At 37.8% G+C, this 19,030-nt stretch overlaps 3 protein-coding genes across 6 annotated transcripts in view; 1 reads left to right on the forward strand and 2 right to left on the reverse strand.

Annotated features, from left to right (window-relative positions):
• The window catches only part of bbs9 (Bardet-Biedl syndrome 9), a 208,329-nt gene extending 203,481 nt beyond the window's left edge, over positions 1-4,848 (reverse strand). Inside the window, exons 1-3 of one of the 4 annotated variants that reach the window (XM_022679101.2) lie at positions 4,708-4,847; positions 1,178-1,293; positions 365-515 (exon numbers count right to left, since the gene is read on the reverse strand). In XM_022679101.2, coding sequence (XP_022534822.2) covers positions 365-515; positions 1,178-1,289 — 263 coding nt within the window. In that variant the 5' untranslated portion in view covers positions 1,290-1,293; positions 4,708-4,847. Of the gene's footprint in view, positions 1-364; positions 516-1,177; positions 1,297-4,707 lie in introns of all 4 variants that reach the window. The other 3 variants (XM_022679100.2, XM_022679102.2, XM_022679103.2) reach the window with 3 other exon arrangements.
• A 1,492-nt stretch (positions 4,849-6,340) lies between these two features.
• Positions 6,341-11,121, reverse strand: eaf1 (ELL associated factor 1). The gene is made up of 6 exons (XM_022679106.2): positions 10,869-11,121; positions 10,033-10,127; positions 9,778-9,914; positions 9,132-9,298; positions 8,642-8,863; positions 6,341-7,208 (listed from the first exon to the last, which is right to left on the reverse strand). The coding sequence occupies exons 1-6, from the start codon at positions 10,969-10,971 to the stop codon at positions 7,159-7,161; spliced, it is 774 nt and encodes a 257-aa protein (XP_022534827.1). The 5' UTR covers positions 10,972-11,121; the 3' UTR covers positions 6,341-7,158.
• A 902-nt stretch (positions 11,122-12,023) lies between these two features.
• On the forward strand, positions 12,024-18,824 carry pmvk (phosphomevalonate kinase). Its single transcript, XM_022679107.2, has 5 exons — positions 12,024-12,174; positions 12,256-12,319; positions 13,339-13,491; positions 15,157-15,286; positions 17,644-18,824. The coding sequence occupies exons 1-5, from the start codon at positions 12,086-12,088 to the stop codon at positions 17,781-17,783; spliced, it is 576 nt and encodes a 191-aa protein (XP_022534828.1). The 5' UTR covers positions 12,024-12,085; the 3' UTR covers positions 17,784-18,824.
• The last annotated feature ends 206 nt before the right edge of the window (positions 18,825-19,030 follow it).

Below are 19,030 nucleotides of genomic sequence, written 5' to 3' on the forward strand. Positions count from 1 at the left end.
ACTTAGATCCAGCATTTCTGTCTCAAGCACTTTGTTACAAAAGTTACAAAATGAACAATTAGTCGTCACTGAAATTTGGATTTGACAGAATTGCATAATCAAATTTGCCGTGGCTGTTGATTAGTTGTTGCAGCTACTGTACTTCAGAATTCATAATGCCGTGCACACTGTAAAGACATCCAGTTCCAAAAGCAGCAAACAACCCTAAAACATTCATAAAGCTCCACCTCCAACATCAAAACCTTCCCAAGATCTGCTAATAGCATAGCTTGTATTAGTTTTGACTGGACCCATATGGTCCTGACCTCCAGAAAAACAATACTAGTATGTCATGTTTGTACAACATGGTTATTCTGTAACTTACGAGACAAACTTGCCCACGTCCACCTGGATGACGGGGTCCCGAAGCTGCACCTCCAGCAGCTGTGCATCTGCTCCTTTCTGCTCGCCTGGTTTAGTCGCATGAGGGGCAAAAATCCGCAGCATTCCCATGTAGCTGCCCACCACTACTTTATCTGAAACAAGACAAACAGCAATTATCTTTAGTCAGAGTTTTAGAAAATAGTTATGGGTTAAGAACTAGGTTCACTAGGCTTTGCATATTGGTTCAATGCTGGAGGTAGTCATTGTCTGGAAGTTACAGAAGTGGGCTTAGGACCAGAACGTGTCTGATTCGATCCCCTAGAACAGAAGGAAGTTGGCAGTCCCTTCTCAACATTTACAGATTGAGCAAGGCATTTAACCCCAAACTGTTTACCAAATGCTGAGGTGTCCAAATGCAATCAACTCTTGGAAATTTGGAAATTTGGAAACTTGGAAGAGTTTGATACCCAATAAACTGCTATGCAAGTGCTGTAAATTCTAATTGACCAAGGCACTTAACCCTTTCCTCTCAAAGCTGCAACTCTGACCATGTACTCTGACATTGGTGTTCTAAACTGGAATATGTAAAAAGAAAATTCTACAGTGTTGTACTTGTACTGTACAAGAGTACAATGAGTGATCATTTAAGATGGTTTTAGGGAACAGCCCTTAGGATATAAATTTAGTTGGGGAATGGCCCTTAAATCAAACTGGAGATTTAACCCTGGGTTAAAAGGACTAATTGGACAAGGGATGTTAAAACCAGTACTGAAACAAAGAGCTACATTTTCTACATGTCAACATTTGCACTCACCATAACCACTTCCACTGTTGTCCACATCTCCGATACACAAGCAGCCCTGGTCAAACTCCTCTCCCTCGCCCAGTATGGCCGACCACCAGTCCCGTGCCTTGAACAGAGACATCTTGCTGCTGGAAGAGAAGCCATAATGGATGTAATAATCCTTCAAAACTGTATCTCTGAATAAGAAGCTAACCTTAGTTTCATTTGTGTGAATAAATGGTAGCTGGTCTCCACTAAAACTGCCTTTGCCTTCACATTTCAACAGTCATAAAAATATCTGTTTTGTTACTATAAATGACTTTAAGTCTAAAAGTCTCCAATATGTTCTAGGTTCTATGACCTTTCAGTCTGGTCCAAACCAAAATAACAGTTGTGAAAGGTGCTGCATACCATGATTCAGACCAAATTTAGTTTGTTAGTTATGTACCATGGTTCGGTTTGTTTGCAGTGTAGCAGCAAAACAGAGGTGAAAAAAGGACTGAAAAGCCGACTCCCCTTGTCGTCCAGACACGACATGTAGTAGCATGTATCTACCATGACTGTATATTAACCCTTATTGATGAACAGAAACAAAAGGACTCCAAAGGGAAATCTCAAAGGGAAACACTCATTTTGATGCCTGACACATGTACCTGCGAGAGAGAGTCAAATTCTGGCAGAGAGGTAGAATTTAGCACAACACCTGGAAAAGCAACTCAACAAACTCACAGCATACTACAAATCAACAAATCAATTAATTTGAAGTATAGGGGACAAAGCCCACATGATGAAAGGCCATAGTAAAGTACTTTACTGCACTGAATAAAGTACAGTGTGAAACCAAAACTAACCGAACCAAATATATACAGTGTAACAAACACCTGAACCTTTGTGTATTCTAGTTAGGACTTTCAGGTGTAAAAACACCCTTAAAAGGAGGTTAATTTTACTATTTTATTATACAAGCTTATCGGAATTAACTTCACTCAGTATATATAGCCTATAGATATACAGTATGAAAACAGGTCTCTTATTATTAATGAGAATGTACTGCATATATAGCTTCAGTTCTCAATCAAGATCTGGGAGACACCTCTATCTCATAGTTTTCAAATAAAAGATAAGACAAACAGAAATATATTAAAAGTCATAAAATAAGGCCATTCTACAGTCTTCCAGAGCATCCCATCATGGCCAGTGACCTGCACTGAACTCCAGTGTGCTACTGACTGGACACTGGGTGAGCTTGACCAATTGTAGGCCTATCACATGACCAAGGATTTCATTATCAGCCAAGCAGCTTTTCTAATTGCTGAGTGCTGAGCAGGTGGAAGAGACAGCTAATCCAGCCGGCCCACAGCAGGGAAAAGACGCGGATATACATGGCGGGGCAGAAAGGGCGAGATATACAGTGAGGGAGTGAGTGAGTGAGTGAGTAAGAGAGAGAGAGAGAGGAAGAGAGAGAGGGAGGGAGAGAGAGAGAGAGAGAGAGAGAGGAAGAGAGAGAGAGAGAGAGAGAGAGAGAGAGAGAGAGAGAGAGAGAGAGAGAGAGAGAGAAGGCTGCATGTTGCACTGGCATGGGTGGATCCGATACAGCAGTGCTGCTGGAGTTTTTAAACACTGTGTCCACTCACTGTTCACTCTATTAAACACTCCCACCTAGCTGCTCTGCCTTGTAGATAGCTCTGGTGGTCCTGACCACTAAACAACAATGAAAGGGGGCTAACTAAGTGTGGAACAAAACAGGTTGACTACAATTATATAAAGTGCTGCTGTATGCTCAGTAAAACTGATATAATGGACAAAGAGTGTGGTCACAAATATTCAGATATGACTGTGTGTACAGGTTATATACTGTTACTGTCATGCAAATGTCTCAGTGGAAGTCAATGGAAAAATCAAACAAAATCTTGACACGATATAAAGTAATGTAAACTTCCAGATTTACATTATTCCAAACAGTGAAAGAGACGGACGGATGAACAGATAGATACTAGATCGACCCCAAACTGAAAAATGGCAGAAATGGACATGCAGGTTACGTTTTTGCCTTACAGTGCCTTACATATGCACATGAGATAAATAATGTGATGTCTATGGTTATGAAAATGCTTGAAGTGAAATCCACCATTATGACCATTTTCTTGTTTACCACATATTGTTATTTGTTTTTCTTAACACTGAAATATAACCTAATTTTTCATAACATAATTTACCTCATGTAGCTACGTTTTTCATATTGTCCACTTAAAACTTTTATCTTATAACTTTTAATTTTTTTTCCCTTCCTTTATATTAAGATAATCCACAAATTATCATTTTTTTAACACAGTTTAACACAAATAAATATAGGATTAGGATTTAACTTTATTGATCGCACATTTACTTGTTACAGCAGCGCGAAAAATATTAAGCATATAGAAAAAGAAATGTAAATAATGCCCAGTAAACAATAAATACTAGTGTATATAAAAAAATTATTACCTCACATAGCTAGCATAGCATAGCTTATCTTAATTTTATAACATAAGTTACATCACATAACTAATGTTGTAATTTATTTACATTCTGTCTTACGTAATATTGAGAAATTGTCCACATTTAATTTAATTTAATAGCTATTAATATTATTTATGAACAATGTTTTAATAATAAAAATACAAATAAATGTGCCTTTTTTGTAATATGAAGATTTAGTCCATTAAGATAATTGACTTTACTCTTTTCTCTTAAAATTAAAATATTATCCACTTCTTTTAGTTTTATTTTTCATTTGTTTGCATTATTTCTTGTGTATTATTGAGAAACTGTACACTTTTATCTTAATTGTATAGCTAACATTATTTACCGCACATAGCTAGCAACATTTTAATAATAAAAATACAAATAAACGTACTTTTTTCTTAGTATATTTCTTAGTAAGATGTGGTCTTATAATATCAATTTTATTATTTTTTATAGCTTAACATAATTTCCTTCAAATTGCTAAATTAGGTTATATTTTTTTCCCTTTATACTGACACAGTTCTGTAAATTTGTTTGCCAACTTGTTGAAGAGCTTAGCTGGGTTTACAGCTCTGTGTAGTGAACACCAGCCAGGTCTGGTCTGTGGAGATCTGTGTGTGTGAAGATAAGACACACTAATTTAATATTTTACTAATTTACTATTGTACAAAAACAAGCATTCCACATATCAATCAAACATCCATCCAGTCCTTCAGCTGCTCATTCTTCTGCTTCTGCTGATCTCACAGGGTTCTTCTTCTCTGTGTAATAACCGCTCATAAGCAGCAGGAGGAGAGCTGGCGTGGAAACACTCTGAGCTTAAGACGCGCTGTGAGCGAGATTAAGTATCTCAGCAGGCTAAACTAAGTAAGTAAGTTACTGAATACAGCTAATGTTAGCCAGTTAGCCCCCTGAGCTAACTATCACTCAGAGCCAGCAGCAGAGGCGATCCTGCTCTCCTACAGCCCTCAGACTGACTCACAGGGGCTCATCTATCCACAGCCAGCAGGCTCTCAGTCGCTACTGCTGTATAATAGCAGAATATGAAGATCTACCTTCAGTATGATCCAGTAGAAGATGTCCTGAGTCCTCCAGAGCTGCAGCAGATCCTCACATCTCCAGCCTGCCTCACTGGCGTCCGCTTACAGCGCTGTTGTCATGGCACTGACACTGGCGGAGCAGCGCCGAGACAAAATAAAAGTCCCACCAACACCATCTGAACCATACAACCCTACTGATAATATAAATATTCAATATTTAGTTGCAAATGTCTGATATTAAAGTATTTAAAAAAACATATAATAATAACATAATAATATATTAATATAATAACCCACAAAGTTATTCTAGATTCTGATTTGTTTTTGGATAATGTTGTAGATAAGTGAGCTACTATTGTTTCCAAAATCATAAACCAGCCTCCAATAATTGTCTGAAAATTCTAACACATAAACTATTACAATTGTCCTTTGACCAATTAAAAAAAAAAACATTTGTCATATATAAATAATAGATTTTTAGACTAAAATATATTAAGCACAATATAAAAACCCATTACACATAAAGTTGTTCTAAAAATTTTATTTGTATTGTTTTCGTTTATTATTTCCTTTTATTTTATTTTTATTTTATTTCAAACTGTACTCCATCTGTATGCTGCATGCAGTGCACCAATAATCCACCAGAGGTCAGAAAAAAATTTCAACAGAATTATATTATTATTCATGTAATGAATTATCCATCCATCTAATTGTTCAGCTTTGTATTAATACTGTCAACTTTAACGCGTGTGATTAATCTGTATTTAGCGACATATAAACAAAGCATGGACTAGGTCAACTTTTGGTATACTACATAATTTAAACATATAAACTACCCCGTCCTCTGTATCAAAATTTCTTGATGAATGGACCAATAGAAATTCTCCAAAATTACCTGAAATAAACTCTTGAAAACTCTTGAATAAACTCTTCATAATCTTAATATTAAGAGAAAAAGTTGAAAACCTGTGAAATAAATAATTTTACCGGACTGCCAATTAATATTAAGGGAAAAGGTACATCAATTTGTGTTAAATTTTTGTTACAAAAGTTAAAAAAAGATAGCATCTTAACATAACAAAAGAAAACAAAATATAAACGTAGCTATCTGGAGTAAATTATGTTATAAAATTAATATAAAGGTGGATGATATCTTAACCCCTTAACAGGCCAGAATTTTGTCAAATTTTGACATTACACCACTAAATCTTGAGGATTTCTATTCAAGCATTACATAAAAAAGTTTTAATGTTTGATAAGGAACATTACCGAAAAGCATTAGTGTAATTGTAATAGAAAATATTTAAAAATATTTGTATTGAATTACAAGTGGACGAAATCTTAATATTAATTAAAAAAAAAAAACTTAAAGTGAAAAACCTTCTTTTGAAGGTTAAAAAAGTTTTATGTCTCTCCTTTAAAGTTGCTGTGTTGGAGACACATTTTTGTAATCAGACAGAGACGATATACTGTATATAATGAGACTTTTAGATTCTGAACTTGGGGTTGTTGAGGCTCTCAATATTTTCCAAGTAGTGAATCCAACTTGTGGGGATGTTCCTTGGCTTGGAACAAAGAAATTAATACTGAATTCACAGCATTAAATGTTCAGTGAACGTTCTGGACAACTTTCAGACAAAAGACAATCAACTGCTTAATGCTCCTTTAATCTTGAAACTTCAGACATGTAAACAAATTAACATTTTGAGATACTGCACTTCAGAATGATCAATAATCATTAAGAACTTTCAGGACGGGTCGTATAACTGAACCGTTGCAATACTTGAATATCACATACCCTGAACATCAAGGGGCAAGGTTTCCCAGACAGTAATTAAGCTTAGCCCTAGTCTAGTCCTGGTGTATTTTTCTTCTTTCAATGGAAAATCTCCACTCAAAATGCGGTGTAATCCAAGAGTAGGCTTAATCCCTGTCTGGGAAACTGCCCCAATGGCTACAATCTGTACACCTAGCTAAAAGCTACATTTTAGGCTAAAACTTGTGCAGCTGTCCAGACTGAGGTTATGATTTAGCTTCTATTCCATACACTAGGCATTACTGTTAGTTTCTGTCTGCTTGATCAAAACCACAGTACAACCTCAGTGTACGAAAGTAGAAGATTCACAGGCTAAAACGTGCCATGTGACTTTCTAAATTCATTGTTTCCTGTGGAAAAGATATATATGATGAAAACACAGCTTATAATTTAAAACATTTGTTTTTGAATATGTATGCTAAGATTTTTCACACTTACTCTGCTTAAGATTCTACTCTGCACTAAAACTCTTAAAATATACATCTAATAAAAAATACACTCTATGAATTTTAACATGACATGGAAAACACATATGACGACTGACAAAAGCGCTTCAGAATGACTGGTAGAGCTCAGTAATGCAAAAGGAGGGGAGATAGATAGAGAGATAACAGTGATCCAAGCTGGGGCGGGGTGAAGAAGGGCAGGTGTCAGTCATCATCACTGTCACTTCCTGATTCACTCAGCTGCAGATCATTTCCTGAGAAGATGAAATGAAAACAGCATGAATTACAAACGCTATTTATGCCAGAAGTGAGTCAGACTGAATAGTGGTTGCTGAAGGTTTGCAAGGTGGCTTCTATAATATCCCAGGTGGTTGCAATGGTGTCTCTGGCAGTTGCTATAACCTATCATTAAAAGGTATTAAGCCATTGAAGCATTAAGACCAGATCTCAATGGTTCTAAAACAGCTTCTTTCCACAAGCCATCAGGCTACTGAACAGTCAGTAACACACTGTTTTGTCCAACCAATCACAGGCCACCAGCTCACACCAGCTCACACCAGTCCTAAGATACCATCCAATACGAACTCACTCTGCACCCTGCACTTTACTAACAGTTAAGGTGCTTACACACTGCACGCGGTAGGTGCGGCGCGGTACGCTGACCCCCATAGGATTCAATAGTGTCTAGAGCGGTAGAGCTGTGCGTCGCTGCCGCGGAGCAGAGCGGAAAGCGGCGCGTTTCCCCGCCCATAACCACGCCTCCACCGCGCTACCGCTTACCGCGGGCAAAGTTCAACATGGTTCAACTTTGACCTCGCGGCAAGCGGTACCTCGGCAGAAAACGCATGACGTAAACTCACGCGACTAGAGAGAAACTGTAGTCCAAACAACAATAAACGTGCGCGAGAGACTAATAATAGCGATTAGTGAATCCCCTCAGCTGTACATCACTTCCCTACACTCATATAGAGATAACAGGAGGAAGAGAAGAATCAGAGCTTTGTTCTGAGGCTGAGAAACAGATACAGATCCACAGAGGCTGTAGAGACTCAAAACTACAAAACACCGCTCGCAGAGGTGATGGGTTTTAGAAAACTCTGCCTATTATCAGCAGGAGACGCTTGGCGTCAGCAGCAGCGCAACGCACCCGCAACTGACCAGCGTAGAGCAGAGCGGCAGCACAGCGGAATGCCGCGCGGCATACCGCGTTCAGTGTGTAAGCACCTTTACACTGCTCCTATATACAGCTGTAAAAAGCAATGTGTATCTATATATTCACAGTTATATATTATACCTTTTACATTCAACAGTGCAATAGTGTATGTTCATAGTGTAAGTTAATGTGTGTAGCATAAGTAAAGAATATATTTTGTATTTAAATTTTATATTATGTTGGATAAATTGTGTTCTATCTGCATACTAAGTGTGATCATGCACCTTGTATTTATGTGCTGTGACAATAAATCTGGTTTAATTTGATTTTAATTAGATTTCAGTGTAACTAAGCCATTAAGACATTAATTAAGGTGTTAAAAAGGTGACTTCTGTGGTATCCCAGGTGGCTGCAATGGTGTATGTGGTAGTTGCTATAGCCATAGGGTGCTATAGGGTGTTGCTGTGGTACCCCATATGTTTAACTGGGTGTTACTACTGCATACATTTCTGCCTAAGTGTAAACTGTACGTACTGAGCGTGTTCATCAGCTGATTGCTGCCCTGCGGTTTGTCTGTGCCATTGGCAATGGCATCTCGGCTGGGTGAGAGATGGGCGTGGCCATGAGGGTTATGGCTTTCCTCTCCATCACTGCTGGAGCTGTCATCCCCGCTGCCCGAGCAGCTGCCCGAGTCCGAAGAGCTGCTGCTGCCACTGCTGCTCATCTGCTCGATAATCTCCACCTCTGCTCGCAACTCTGAGAGAGAGAGAGAAAATTATTATTATTTTTATATATATATATATATATATATATATATATATATATATATATATATATATATATATATATATATATATTGTTGTGTTTATCCTGCTTTTTTGTTGAAGTAACTGTCTCTACTGTCCACGTAAGGCTTTCCACTACACTTTAAAACACTGCAGTGAGGATTTAATTGCATTCAGCAACAAGAACATTGGTGACACAAGGTGTTGGATGATCAAGAACAAAAAGATTATAAACGTACCTCTTTTGATATCATCCAGTTGAGGTTCAGGGGAGGGGTTGTCTTTGGTGGGTGATGTTTTGGCTCCACTGCCGGGCTTGGTGGGTGTCCGGAACTGTGAAGGAGGCTGATTGGCTCTCACAGACTGCTGCTCTATCCGAGCCTGGATCTTGCTGCTGCCCTCAGCTCTACCACAAGAATACAAGGATTTACAGGGTTGAAGTTTTCATTTTGTCCAATCAGACCAGTGGGATCTAAAGTGGTCAGGGTTTAAATGCAGGAAAAAATTACCCCCTGTCTGCCACTAATCTTTACATGTAAACTAATAATTACAAATTTCATGTATATGTTTGAGTAAAATAAACATTGTTGTTTTATTCTATAAACTATGGACAACGTTTCTCCTAAATTCCAAATAAAGAATATTGTAATTTAGAGCATTTATTGCAAAAAATAGCATTGATGGCTATATATATAAGTATACTTATATCTTGTGTTTGGGGTTTAAGCACATTGCATAACAAACCACTGTCTGCCACCAATATTTCTATGTAAACTATTAATTAAAAATTAATGTTGAATTTTTTAAAACATTTTTTCAATATATTATATTGTGATACTTCAATATATCAATATTATCTTACACCCCTAGTACAGAACCTCTCACCTCGTCTTCTTGACCTGAATGCTGCTGCTTAGCTTCTCCAGCATGAATTCTCCAGTGTCATGATTGATGATCAGAACACAGTCTTTCTGATATGGCCTTTTGTTGCCCTTGAATACTGTCATAGGAGGCGTGGAGCCCTTGTGATCAAATGCAACATTGAGGCAGAGATTAAGCACAAGGACAAGGACATAAAAGAGATAAATAAATGACTTCAGAAGCTGTAGAGACTGGAAAAAAGTGGTAAAAGATTCTTACTGGTATGTGTGGCAACGTGATGGTGACTTCATCTCCTTTCCCCACCTGCAGCTCCCCCTCACAGGAGGTGTCAATGGATGCTGGTTTGAAATCATCTGGACAAAAGAATAGATAGAAAAACAAGCACTTAAATGAACAATTAATCTACATTATATTCACAGATTTCTTTTATACAGACACAACCGTTTTGTTTAATACTAACAGATGCTGTGTAAGCTTCAATCCATCTCAACATTTAATCCTAAGCATGATTGCTACTGATGCTATTATTATTATTATTATTATTATTATTACAGCACATCATCCACAAACTCTGTTGACCCAGTTTATAGGCATATAGGCTATACATGGCCAATTCATCAAACTCCGTCTACTCATGAGGCTGAATACAACAAAGCATTCACAGCTATCTAAAGTTTAACCTTTCCAAAAAATAAGAAGCTCTCACTGCAGCAGAAAGGCCAATTATCCCTATGAATACTCTTACATTCATATTTTGGAAATATAGTACACAAGGACAAAATCCAAACTTCTCGTCTCAGGTGGTAGGAGGTTTAGAAGAATGAACACCAGAAACCTTTCCAGCCCACCACAGGGCACCGCCCCTTTGAGTTAAATGGACATTGTAGTTTTATACTACAAACTATGGACAAAATTTCTCCCAAATTTCAAATAAGAATATTGTCATTTAGAGCATTTATTTGCAAAAAACTAGAAATGGCTAAAATAAAAAAGATGCAGAGCTTGCAGACTGAGCATATGTGCAGTCTGGTTAGTTGTGGGGTAAATATTCAATTATCAGCTAGAGAACTGTAGGAAAGTAGTGCTGAACTCACATCTGATGGTGTGAAAGGAGGATTTGGGTCGTTTCTCGAAGCTCTCTCCCAGCTTTAACACATGCTCCTCTTTATCCAGTAGAGGATTAGAGCTCCCGTTCATGACTGCGACCACTCCCCACTCTCTACATTTATAAACAGCTGCTTTAATAAAGTCTAAATTCCGAATTAAACCCTTTACAGTGCGATAAAAACACACAACAGACCGACTTGTTGACAAATATTACGATCTCTAAAGCTTCCGGGGTAATGCTGACCGAGTCGCTCCAATAAAAGTCTCCCTAAGAAATTTGTGTGGTGGGAAAAAGTGGTGATTTAAAATCTGTTTATACCAAACGAAAAATACATTAAAGAAACTTAGCCCTTTTAAACACATTTAATTTTACAAAGAAATATTGTTTATTTAGCTAGAAAAAAAATAAGTTTCTTATCATTTTGGGCAGGATTTCATATTTATTTGTTTTAAATTTTAAATTAAAATTATTTTTTACGTTATCTATCAGAAAAGAGAAATCCTGATATATATAAAACATATCTAAAAATTAAATTCTTTCTTTTTTATTTTTGTTATGCTACCATACTTCTATTAAGAGAACAATTCTGTCCAATTAAATAACTTACTCCACAAACAGTGACAATAAACATTTTAAAGTTAAATGTTATGTTTGATCTTTTTTATCTATTGTTTTAAAGATACATTGTATTATATATAGGATTACCTATTATTTACGACTTACGACAATTTACGATATATGATCGTACTATTATATACGATCATATGTTTACATTAAAACTTAACTCTTTATTGTCTTATTATCTCATTTAAAATGTATATTTATGTGACAGGACTTTTATCAAACCGCTTTTTGTGTATTTTGACTCCCATCAGACGTGTGACGTGCATGGCGTGACGCTGATCCGATTACCGTAAAGCCTCGGATACCCTCATCTAACTTGAAAAACTTACCTCCTCATTTAGAAAGGTTTACGTTGATGAAGCGTCTTTACGTAGACTAAAAGATGGGCTAGGTTTAAATGCGTATACTGGTATCTGTTTTAGTTCTAGAATCGATTTTATAACTCTGCACAGACAGAGTATATTAGTACAGTATCTACAGGACTTTAAGCATCTTTTGTGTATTACGGTAACTGGTGAGTGGACGTGGCCTGTGAGCTGTGTACAGTGAGCATGTTGAGATGGAGATGCAGGAGTTAGTATGGCAGCTCCGCAGCCCAAACTTATATTCCTGTTCAGCGGGAAACGAAAGTCGGGGAAGGACTATGTGACTGATTTAATACAGGAGAGGTAAGGCGCATTAATTGCAGATTTAATCCACTCTGAGTCAGTCTTATTTGTCGCCTGCAGTGACTGTACTGTGTTTTATAGGCTGGGTCCACATGTGTGCTGCATCCTCCGGCTCTCTGCTCCACTGAAAGCCCAGTATGCTCGGGTAAGATCACAGCAACTAATTTAATTAATTAATGAGGGCCCACAGCAGGTATACCACCTTAAAGCTTTACTGTAAACATATTATTATTACCTACACTGTGATGCAGAAAATTAGTTTTGTAATGTCTAGTACTTATTTAAACTCTCCACATATGCCTATACCCTCTTAAAATTACTTCCAAGTGCCAGGTTGGTTAAATTCTTTGAATGTTCGGTTCCACCTTAAATGCCTCTGATACATTCACACAATCACACTAGCACCAACATATTTTTCCCTTTTGTTCCACCTTAAATAGTAAAACAGTTAACTACAGAGTCTGGACTAAACCTCTGCACTGTTTAAGGTGGCAAAAGGACGAAAGCTGGACAAAACAGCTAACTTAAACTTGCTACGTTTTTTTCTGTGCCACCTTAAGAGCTGCAGCTTAGCGAGTTCTTCTATTTTGTTGTTCCACCTTAAATGCTACAGCTGCATTCATACAAACCCTCAAGTTCCACCTTAAGTGATGCTGCTACATTTAATCAATCACACTAACAGCAGCTTATTTTTGTTGCTATTCCACCTTAAAAATGAAGCAGTTACTGCCAAGTGCTAGTTGTTTTTTTTTTTCGTTCCACCTTAAATGCTATAGCTACATTTCCACTATCACTCTAGTTGCACCTCAAGTGCTGATTGACATCACTTGAGTGATTTGGAGAGAGAGAGTGCTATCTACCCACCCAGCTAGAGCAAGACCAATAGTGCTTTCTCGGGGCTTCGGCAGCTAATGGCAAGCTATATGAACAGGATTCGAACCAGCAATTTAACAATTATAGTGGCAGCACCTTAGTCCGCTGGATGTTTTATTCACAAAATATAGTGTAATAACTTTGAAATGCTATTTTGCACATAATAAAGAGATGAATCCTGCAGGAAGATACAGTAGTTGAAAGTTGAAGAGTTGAGGGTTGAAGACCCCTGGCCAGTGTTTACCTGATTCTGACAGGTTCCATATGTGTGGTTCCATATTACATCACTAGGACCATGGACTGGACTACTCTGAGTTGCTGAGTGCTGGTCAGTACAAGGAGAAGTACAGAGCTGATATGATTCAGTGGGGTGAGAGCAAGAGGCTGGAGGACCCTGGGTTTTTTTGCCGTCTGGCCATTTGTGGTGCTACCCAACCAGTGTGGGTGAGTAGTGCTGTTTTTAGCTAAATGCATCCATAATCTTTGTAGAAAATCATGGACAATAGTCTAGGATGCTCTGGAGGTTGGTGGTGTCCTGAGGCTATCAAGCCCAAAGCTAAGTGTTTACTAGTGGGGTATGAATTCACTGTATATTGGGCTGTCATAGAGGTTAATTGAGTACCTCTTAATCAGAGTAATGGTTTTTGGCTAAATGCAATCATATCCTCACTGCAAAGAAAAGGCTGTTACAGAAGCTGACGGTGAAATACTCTTGATTTGAGAAGGAACATTGGATGAGCAGGTGTCTGCAAACTTTTGGATGTATAATCCTTGAGCAGACACCTAATATGAGCATAAAAGCTGTTTACCAGACACATTTAAAGCCTAGAATTGGACTAAATTACTCACCAAAAGAGTAATCCCCATTGAAAATCCCTTTCAATTAGGATTAAGCTTAATCTGTGTCCAGAAAACCAGCCAAAGCAGTCTGAAGATTTTGCAAGAGGTCTACAGTGGTGTAGACAAGTTGCTTAATTCTGCTGCTCAAATTGACTGTGGTTTAAACCAATGAATGGCATACCATACTCTTATTTTTCTACCTTAATTCATGACCATCCATAATCGAGAGTAATGACATGACTGAAGTGTGTTTACCCACATGTGTTTTCACATTTTACTGCTGTAGGCTAGACATAATAATGTAAATTCACAGCATATAGAGAGAAACCAGAAGGTGCTTTTCTAGAGAACAGTGGTTAAAAGAAATAAAGGATCATTTTGGCTTATGCTTAAATAGTTGATACCTGCAGAAAACCAGGACATTTCTAATGAATACAGATATAATGTCCAGCTTTTTGTGGCTCTGTTCATACCTGGCATTAACTCCGATCCTGGTTAACCAGACTTGGCATTTTTAACCCATTTTCTATGCCCTCTTGTAATCAGATTCCATCATTTTGCTGGAGGAGGGGCTGATTACAGATGCTTTGCATTTACACTAAAACAATAGTATAGTCAAATAAGTCTCTGACCATTTTTGAATGTGGTTGGAGTTGGCAATGCACAGGTGTGGGAATTCTGGGCAGATGCAGATATACAATATTACACATGTATTTATATATTAATACCAATGCTGATATTCATATTTATAACTTACAGAGAGACTAAACAATCCAGTATAACTTTTTATAAGTTTACAACTAACCAAATAACTACAAATTAGCTTAGAACCTCATAGCTTTTTTTTTTTTTTTTAAATAGCATGGCCAATATCACCTGGTCTTTTTCCCAAGCATACAATAAATACATCAACAAGCATTTTTTTAAAACATTGGCCAAAAAAAATGCTTCCAATACCCAGTGGTGATATAATTCCAATATCTTTGTGCATCTGTAATTAGAGTGACTGAATTCTAATGCACCCTTGAAACGCTTTGTATCCTGTTTATAACTGTGCTTTGAGCTGGCCACTTGTGATTGGATTACCCAAGACCCATGTTAATGAAAAATAATCAAATAACCATTCATAAAGTATGTACCCAAAGTATTTACAGTTGTACAAAAGCTTTTCCCACTTTCAAGAAATAAAGTCGTCATTTTTCTTAACAAAATGACTATTGTTATAATTACTACAACATGATGTGGCCTGTGTTTTGTTTTTGTGTCTAGATTGTGAGCGACTGCAGGCGGATGTCTGATCTGCAGTGGTTCTGGAAGGAGTATCCGCAGCAGTGCGTCAGTGTACGAGTGGAAGCTTCTGAGCAAACCAGAACCCAGAGAGGCTGGAAGTTCACTGCAGGTAGGAGAAAAGATCCACCTTTAGCCAGACTGATATGTGCTGTGAAATGTTATGTGCTTTAAAAACACATTCTCATGTATAGTTGCATAAAAACAAAAAAAAACAAATGTGCATTTTATAACTCATCGCAAGCATGAGCTGCATTTTGAGCACTGCAGAGTAACGTATGATTGAGTTTGAACAGCAGGACCATTTATTTGCATGTTATTGGTCAGGCATTGACATTTGCGTGTGTGTACAAATTTAAGAACATTCTTAGAAAGGAGTTGGTGAATCGGGCAGTGCAAAATCACTGTCCAATAAAACCTTATTAACTTTCTATTAAAAGCAAATCATCATTATTCTTATTACCCAAACCCTCTCAGATATTTTAGATCAGCATGTCGAGTCAAACGTTTATCCATCCATCCATCCATTTTCCTCCGCTTATCCGGGGTCGGGTTGCGGGGGCAACAGCCTAAGCAGGGAAACCCAGACTTCCCTCTCCCCAGCCACTTGGGCCAGCTCGTCCGGGGGAATTCCAAGGCGTTCCCAGGCCAGCCGAGAGACATAGTCCCTCCAGCGTGTCCTGGGTCTTCCCCTGGGCCTCCTCCTGGTCGGACGTGCCCGGAACACCTCACCAGGGTGGCGTCCAGGAGGCATCCTAATCAGATGCCCTAGCCACCTCAACTGGCTCCTCTTGATGTGGAGAAGCAGCAGCTCTACTCTGAGTCCCTCCCGGATGACCGAGCTTCTCACCCTATCTCTAAGGGAGAGCCCAGACACCCTGCGGAGGAAACTCATTTCGGCCGCTTGTATCCGTGATCTCGTTCTTTCGGTCATGACCCGAAGCTCATGACCATAGATGAGGGTAGGAACGTAGATCGACCGGTAAACCGAGAGCTTTGCTTTTTTGCTCAGCTCTCTCTTCACCACGACGGATCTGTACAGCGCCAGCATCACTGCTGACGCAGCACCGATCCGTCTATCGATCACCCGCTCCATCTTCCCCTCATTCGTGAACAAGACACCAAGATACTTAAACTCCTCCACTTGAGGCAGGACCTCCTCCCCAACCCAGAGAAGGCATTCTACCCTTTTCCGGCTCAGGACCATGGCCTCAGACTTGGAGGCACTGATTCTCATCCCGGCCATTTCATTGTCCTTATTTAATGTCTCCCCTCACTATGCCTGATTTAAATATCTTTTGAGGCTGATTTTGTTTCACTTGCCACTCTCCTCACTAGAAAACATATTTTCCTGAAATGGACGTCCCCTGCTCCTCCCTCACATGTGGATTCAGGAATATGTAGTGTTGGTAAATTGGAGAGAAGCAGATGCATTAAATCAAATTCTATGCTGAGATTTTATAAAACCTGGACCCTTGTTCTGTAAATTGGGGAATTTATCCTCATCCATTACAACCTCTACTGGATTAATGATTTAATAATACTTTGGTATTTTTCTCATTGTTTTCTTGCCATTTTTTTCTTTCCAATGACTTCTGTCAATTGTGAACTTCATTTTTATGTTTTGTTTATTTTAGATTTTTCTGTACTGTTTGCTGCCTTTTCCCTCTCTTATTTTTGTTTTCTGCATCTGCATGTGATCGCCAAAACCCTAATAAACTGATTGTAAAAAAAAAAAAAAAAAACATTTAAGTGAATTTAAAAAGAGTTACATTTTTAGGTAATTTTGGAGAATTTATTTTGATCCATTCTTGTCTGTGTTCTTATGTATTAAATCAAAAAACAGCATAAATGGAGATACTTGTTTTTTTTTTCATTGGAGACCGACAAGAAACAGTAAATCAGCTGAAATCTTTTGCATCTGTAACATAAAACTGTTAAAGATGAGGTTAACAAGATCAACTAACACGTTTTAAACTCTATACTTGGGTCAGTTCAAGTTCAGATCATGTTCTCTTCTCACCATAAAAAAAAAATCTGTTTTTGTTTAGGCCCAGATTGAGACCACCTGCTCTTAAGGGTCTTGTGTGGGAGTTTCGGTCTGCATTAGAGTGTAATTGCTGTGTTTAAACCTGCGCAAACAAACTGCATCAAGAATGAAAACACAACAGCATGCAAATAAACTGGATTAAAGAATTGAAGTGTGAAAGCACCCTAAGGCAGCAGTTTCTAAATTCAGTAACCAGCAATGCCAGATCAATATGCAACCTGAAATCCAAACCATGCATAATTCAAATGTTTTATTTATTTATTTTAATTAGTGGAACACCTTGTGTGGACGGTTCTGAATCTCTTTACAAATATTTTCCTTGTTCTTATAATTGAATGATCCCATTTTCAGTATTTCCGAACAACCATAAAGCATTTTAAAATCACCACAGCTAATCTTATGTGTGTTTTGTTCTTCAGGAGTGGACGATGCAGAGTCGGAATGTGGGCTGGATCAGGGGGTGAAGTTTGACCGGACCGTGAACAATGATGGAGACGCCGCTCTGCTTGAAGAACAGCTGGAGGGGCTGCTGTCGCTGGCTAAGGAGAGATCACAGTAGAGCTCAAGACCCGAAGACAACATCAGACTGAATAAACAGTGGAGATGAGACCTCGTACCTGTAGGGAAATTGCTGCTATTCCGGACCATGTCTAGAACTAATACAACAATTGTTTTGATATCCTGTGGATTTTTGGGTGTGCGTGCTGGATGAAAACATAGTTACTGATTTTATATGTCTTATAAAACAGTCTGTGCCATGTTTTGTTTTAGTCATGCATCTGTGCCTTTTGCTTTCTTCGTTTTTGAAGAATGTGATCATAAACACTAAAAAAAATACCCATGCGAGAGTATTACAGATAGCTTAATTTAATGGAAAGCAAAATATTGTTTCACAAACATTAGTTAAATACTAGTTATTTAAATATGCTTTTTTTTTTCAAAATGTTCTGCTTTTCATTCAGGTAATCAGGACTGATTACATTCTAATAAAATGTGCAGTTGATCAGTATTTTACAGCACTGCTAATATCCACAATTTACTGAGAGATGCATATTTTATTTTTATCAAAAATACACATATCACAATACAATAAAACATTGTCATAATGCCCAGCTCTACTAATTCTGCACTTTTATATTTTATAACATTTTAGGCATCGTACCATTTAAATATTGCAGTGCCTTGGAATTATATCCTAAATTAATGGGTGTTATCATCATAGAAAAGTACAAATTAATCAGAAAACCAAAGCTTCTGATCATTTTTTTATTTTTAATAGTTGTAAACTGAATTATGACCAGTGTTGTATCATCAATAAGTTCAGGCAGTAGGTATAAAAAGTGCTAAAACTACAAAGGCTGTTAATCTGTTTTCATAGCATGCCTCAAGAAATAAACTGAATCAAAGTGAAAAAGCTATTGCAAATAAATTTTGGTGGTTTGTGTTCTCATTTTTTTTACACAGCCCTTATATCAACAGTTATTTTTCCACTGCTAATGCATTGAAACAACATTTATCTCAGACATCAGAAATGATTTGGGTTTGTTGATTCAGCATTGATTTAACATTATGGTTTGTATTAAAACTTTATTTAAAAATGTGTATCTCGTTCGTATTCTATTCTGTGTTGGTCATACTATTTGCTGTCCAAACTTCTAGGGAGCTGTAAATTGGTATTTGTGAACACTGCACTTTCATACTTGCATTTAGCGAACAAGTTAGCATCAACATTTTCCCAATTGTGGCGTCTACATGAAGATTTACTGTAAACACTACAGCTCACCCCCAGAGAAAAGAATTGCATAT

Source organism: Astyanax mexicanus, chromosome 4 (genome assembly GCF_023375975.1).
Source record: "Astyanax mexicanus isolate ESR-SI-001 chromosome 4, AstMex3_surface, whole genome shotgun sequence".
Classification (NCBI taxonomy): domain Eukaryota; kingdom Metazoa; phylum Chordata; class Actinopteri; order Characiformes; family Acestrorhamphidae; genus Astyanax; species Astyanax mexicanus.